At 43.6% G+C, this 5,637-nt stretch overlaps 1 protein-coding gene across 1 annotated transcript; it reads right to left on the bottom strand.

The window, feature by feature from the left end:
* Positions 1-78: 78 nt before the first annotated feature.
* On the bottom strand, positions 79-5,631 carry SNRPA1 (small nuclear ribonucleoprotein polypeptide A'). The gene is made up of 9 exons (XM_008637675.2): positions 5,540-5,631; positions 4,775-4,922; positions 4,267-4,345; positions 3,869-3,915; positions 3,066-3,168; positions 2,477-2,556; positions 1,274-1,349; positions 801-894; positions 79-279 (listed from the first exon to the last, which is right to left on the bottom strand). Exons 1-9 carry the CDS (start codon positions 5,619-5,621, stop codon positions 221-223), a joined length of 768 nt encoding a protein of 255 aa, XP_008635897.1. The 5' UTR covers positions 5,622-5,631; the 3' UTR covers positions 79-220.
* Positions 5,632-5,637: the final 6 nt, after the last annotated feature.

The raw sequence follows: 5,637 nt of genomic DNA, 5'->3' as shown, positions 1-5,637 counted from the left end.
GTGCCGGCCGCACCCCCCCCGCCCAGCCCCCCCCCCCGCCCCGCTGCCGGCCGGGAAGGGGACGCGGCAGCACCGGGAGAAAAAGGGATCGTTCGTTTATTGAACAACGAAATGCACGAGGACGGGGGCCACGGGGGCCACGGGGCCCCGCCGGGAACACCGGCACGGCACGGGACAGGAAAGGGCTCCTGGGCAGGACTGGAGCGTGACAGGGCCCGGGCTACGATCCGTTTGGCACTGTGTCCTCTTCCATTTCTTCTTCGCCGTCCTCCGATGGGCCTGAAAGGACACGTCAGTTTTAGGGCAGCTGCTGCTGACGTTACTCTTCTTTTCTCACCCCTCTGCAGAGGAGTAGTAATTATAATAAAACTCTACAGAAAGGAAAATCCAGGTAACCCCGATGTACAGAAAACTGGTGCTATGGCCAGCCTGCAGCTGAGACATCTCTGCAGAGCTCCCACACTCGCTGCTGTACCCACACCCGAGGCACTGATGCTCAGCACCAGTCCAGAGGGACTCTGTAATTCATCTCATTTCTTTAAATAACTGGGATGACGTTTGGAGTCATCCAATACTGCAAAGCACCTTGTTTGGCACCTTGCTCTGGAGGGAGTGTAGGTGAAAGCCCTGAGCTGCGCCCAAGGCCAAGCAAATCATACAAAGCCAGGGATGTGTTCCACACATGACAAAGTCACACTTTTTCTACATAACTCTCTACGGAGATCACATAAAGCATCAGGAAGCAAGGGAGAGAGGTGGATTCTGTTTGGGAAAGAAGAGTAACAGAAGTGGAGAGTGACCTGATTTCCGCTCTCTGCCGGGGATCTGTCCAGCCTGCAGCAAACCCTTCAGCCGCTCCACCTCAGCCAAGGTTGTGGCGTTTGCTATGGCAGTCTGAGAAACAGAGAACTCAGTGAATCCTCACATACCCTCTATCAGTCTGCTTAGAATAAGCACAAAACCCAGACTTCTTCCACTTACGTGACACCAAACACCTATGAAAGTTCTACTAAATTCTAGTTCTAGAAAATTCTACAAATGACAAATGAGTACTTCCCCCCTTATTACACAATCCTGGGAGAACTCTAAGCTCAGGTTAACATTTCACTTAAGTTTTCAAAATACAGGTAGGTCTGAAGAAAAATTACAGAAAAAGAACCTAAGCCAAAGTCAGGACACACTGATCTATTTGTCTGAACAGCACAAAGGAAACATTTGTTCAATTTGGATCCATGACAGCTTTTCTCCACCACTTTTCCCCTGACATACTTACCTTAATTGCCTCCACGTCCCCTGGGGAGGGCCCAGTTTTCTTTTTGTCAGTTGGCAGACCAGCCCCTGGATTGAAGCTTCAAAGGAAAAATAAAGACCTGTTACACCTTTTGAAGAGCAGCTGCTTCTCTTAACTTGAAATGCTTCCAAACTAGGTTTGAAAGCATTTCATTCCATCAAGTGTAGTATCTTATCTTTGTTAACAAACTGATACAGTGAAGAATTGCCTCCTTCAGAAACACCAGCAACTTGTCCTCACTGTCCCATTTCCCCCCACCTTTTCATCTGCTCAGAGGCAGAACTTAACTTTATTAATCAGGCAGTTGACAAAAGCTTTTCCATTTGGATGTTGTTGAACACTCAGCTGATCTGTTGCCATTACAAAAGCAGGGTGGGCAAATAAAGAGTAACTGACAATGGGTTTCTGTTCCCATCTGTCTAATATGAGATTACAACAGCCTAAATTAAAGTCTACACTCAACTGGAATTCATCTCAACAGTCAAAAAAAAAAAAAAAAAACACCAACCCGGTATCTGCTGCTGCTAAGGAAAATCACCTGCTTATTCTAAAACTGTCACAGACCTGAGTCCCTTTCCACTCACAAACTAGAGCTCAAATCCATCTATTATAGCTTTAAGTAAGTTCAAGACATTTTTCTATTTAACTATGAATTTGGAAATGCTGTTACCATACGTGATCTGATTTCTTATTTCCAAATAGTGATCAAAGACTAAACAAAACAAATGATGTACCAGTTAAGAATTACACTAAATAAACTAATAGAACGTAATAGCTTAACTAAAGATTTTCATCTGCATTTCATCTTCCAATTACAGCAGATTTCAGTTTATATTCCCCGGCAAAACAGAAAAAAATAGTTGCCAATCATCTAGGAAAAAAAAATCACCAAACAAATTATACAATGGCCACCTCTCTGCAGTTAAATAACAAAAAAAAAATTTTAGGTTTCCAGCTTATTGACTTCAATGCATCCACCCTGACCAAGTTATCTCTTTCAGAAATATTTCTGAGATGTATTCACCACCATCCAAAACTTGGGGTGCTTGGACAAGGCACTTCTGGCTCCCAAAGCTTTTGAGGCATCCTGCCAGCAGCTGATATTTCAGTTTTCTGCCTGATACTGCACACAAAGAAAGTGGTGTTTCTGAAGGAGGATGCCAGTGTAAATTTGTTTTATCTTACGTTTTTGCTCTCCTGGCAATATCCTTTGCAAGCTGTGCACCCCGTTTGCCCTTGAACATTTTCTCTGCCTCCTGTCGCTCCTACAGCGATACCACACACACACAAAGTTAATTTGAGAACATCACAGTTTGCAAAGCTTCTGTCTTGCCCAAGAAAGACACTTTGGCTCATCTTCATCAGTGAAATTGGTACATGGAGACCAGATGTAAGAACAAGCAGAACTGCCCAAACACTCAAAGATTTATCAACCTCGTGCTCTTAAAATTAAGAGCTTTTCCCACACTCATCTCCACCCAGAGCTGAGAGCTGTGGTGTTTGCTTATTTCTTTCTCTAGAGGTCTGTCTCCTACCAACACCAGAGGGACAGAAAAGAGTAACACTACACAAAGGCAGTAAAACTCAATTAAACATAATTAAACAGATTATATCCTTAAGAGAATGAAACCATGAAAGAAAACAATGAGAGGTTGTAGAGCCACTTACAGAGTTCCAATAAAATTTACAGCTATGGCAACAAGATCACTGTTAGTGATGAATTTTCAGGAATGAAAAAAGAAAAAATAGCTACATCAAAAGCAAGCAGACTTACTTTGAGCTTCACTTTTTGAAAATCCAGCACTCTGACCTGGGGAACTTTATGAATTAGATACAATCTGTAATGTTTCTTATTTGTTACAGGATTCCTTAGAACACTGTGAAGTAAATAAAGGTTATAAAGAGGCTCTTAATACAAAATGTTTCAAAATACACTTGTATTGAAATATATTAATATACTTGAAATGCATTCATGTACTTTCTGCTGTAACAGACAACAAACACCAAGAAGTAAGCCTAGTGACAGTTCTTTGATATTATGGAAACTACAGTAAAAACTTGCACTTTAGCAATTAAGCAGATTTAACTGAAGGATGACATAAAAAACAACCTCAAAATAATCCCAATAATCCCACAAAAAATAACTGAACCATCGCTTTTCCTACCTGGACACATATCAACTGAAAAATCACACAACAAACTGCGTTTCTTTCTGTCCCTCACACCAAATGCAGTATTATTGAAAAGTCCTTGTTTACACATATTTTAAACTACTTTTTATCAACAGATTAAACCTTTTGGTTTTGGGTTTTTAAAGGTTAAGTTCACTTCAGCACTTGTGTATTAGTTTACGTCTCATTGCCCCAACACTCTGCCACTGATGTTAAGCCTCAGATATTAAATACCTGATGTTTATGAAGCGTAGTGGAAACATTGTTTATCAATTCAATTTTTAGACATAAAGGATCTGTCACAGCTCATAAAAAGCAGAGCATTCCAGAGCAAAGCGAAGGGCCAGGCCAGCAGCAGAGGTCAAACACCACAGAAAGAGCAGCTTTTCTTTTTAGGGTTACATACCTCAGGTAAGTCAATGATTTAATAGTTGATAACGGATCCAGTTCACCCTGGGTAAAGGGAGCACAGCAAGAAATTTTAAGTTCATTTAGTGAAAAAATCAAATATTTGAAAACAAAGTTCCTGAACTTGTATCTATTTTAGAAATTAATTAGAATTACTGTAATTAGTTTAATAGGAAAACCACTAAGCTTTGTGACTGCTGCTTCACTGCATGATGCAAATGTTCATTAAAGCATGTACACCATTAACTACTGCCAAAACTTTATGTTATTACTCTGAAGAAAAAGAACCAACTATTACCAAAAGGCTATGGTACTACTGTAAGGAAAATGGTTAATTACAGAGATGAAAACCACAAATTTTAAGCTTGTTTAGCTTTATCCTGCATCACAACTTACCAGTTCAGCAATGTTGTTGTTGGTAAGAATGAGCTCCGTGAGGCTGGGCAGAGCCTGCTCCAGGTTCTCACCAATCCGACTAAAGACCAACAAAAAACGAAGGTTTAATTTAGGGCAGGAATTAGTAATGGTGGAAATACAGAGAAACACAGTAACACAGAGGATCTCCCTGTGAACAACCCAGTCTGACACAAAAAACTTTTCTAATAAAGCTGACTAAAATCACTGCAAGAATGTTAGATGCAATATGAGATTGAAATCCATTGCCTTGCAGGTATCCCTGTTTTCTTGTCTTTATGGGGCTGATTATTGAAATCCAAAGTTCTGGCCAAATCCCAAACTCTGCACCTCATTGTCCTGGCTGAGAAACTGAATGAGGAAGGAAACTGAAAGAGGGCCCATACAATACTCACTGCTGATTTTATTGCCTAAAACAAACACCTCTGCACCAACCCAGCACTGAAAGACACACACCCCTCTCCCAAGAGCATTTTCCTCTGCCCCTTACCAAATCCTGTTGTTATTCATCAGGAGAGTTTTCAGCCTCCGCAGCAGCGGGAATCCATCCAGTTTGCGGATCTCATTGTCAGAGAAATCAATTGCATCAAACTGGTCCAGAGTGGCACCCAAGTTCTCAATAACAGGGATTTTATAACCTGGAGAGAGAGTGCAAGGCAGTGATTAGACAGTGCCCACAGCAGAGCAGAACAAAGCAAAGCAGAGTGAGTGGGGGCAAATCTGGATGGACTGAGGATGCTGATAAGCCTCAGACAAAACATCTCTGGCCCGACTCTCCTCCACACCACTCCCAGACCAAACTCTCCCCCTTAAACCCAACAACCCCACGGCGGTTTTTCCAATCTTTCTTCCTCCCCCTCAGCAAAATCCCAAGCCCCTGCTTGTATGTGTCCTCCTAGCCAAACCCACCTTTCTGGGACATCCCTCGTGCTGGGGGCACATCCCGCCTCCACCACAGCACATTCCTCCCACATTTCCCCCTATTTCCCCTTCGTGTTAGTTTGAACGAGATGATCTTAAGGTTCCTTTCCAACCCAAACCATTCTACGACGCTGTAATTCACGCCCTCACATCCCCCTGCACGTTCCGCACCTCCCCTCCAGGATCCAACATAGTCCTCCCCCAGGCCCCATCACTGACGACCCCCAGGCCTCATCACAGGCCCCCACGCCCCACCACACACAGAGGCCTCAGCCCTCTGCGCTCGCCCGCCCCTTCCCAGCACAGCCCCGCTCGCCCCGCGGGGCCCGCGCACCGCGCAGGTCGAGCTCCCGGTCGCGGATGGCATTGGTGTACTGTGCCGCCTGCTCGATCAGCTCCGCCGTGAGCTTCACCATCGCGACACACCGCGAC

The sequence above is a fragment of the Corvus brachyrhynchos genome, unplaced genomic scaffold, assembly GCF_000691975.1.
Source record: "Corvus brachyrhynchos isolate BGI_N302 unplaced genomic scaffold, ASM69197v1 scaffold200, whole genome shotgun sequence".
NCBI classification, from domain to species: Eukaryota; Metazoa; Chordata; class Aves; order Passeriformes; family Corvidae; genus Corvus; species Corvus brachyrhynchos.
Note: the sequence above shows the minus strand (reverse complement) of the source record. Positions and strands in the feature narration are given on the sequence as shown.

Coding starts and splice junctions, on each gene's coding strand:
- SNRPA1 (XM_008637675.2), bottom strand. CDS start 5,621: ATGGTGAAGCTCACGGCGGAGCTGATCGAGCAGGCGGCACAGTACACC. Junction 1,350..2,476: donor ATTGCCAGGAGAGCAAAAAC/GTAAGATAAAAC, acceptor TTTCCTTTGAAG/CTTCAATCCAGGGGCTGGTC. Junction 895..1,273: donor GGGACGTGGAGGCAATTAAG/GTAAGTATGTCA, acceptor TCTGTTTCTCAG/ACTGCCATAGCAAACGCCAC.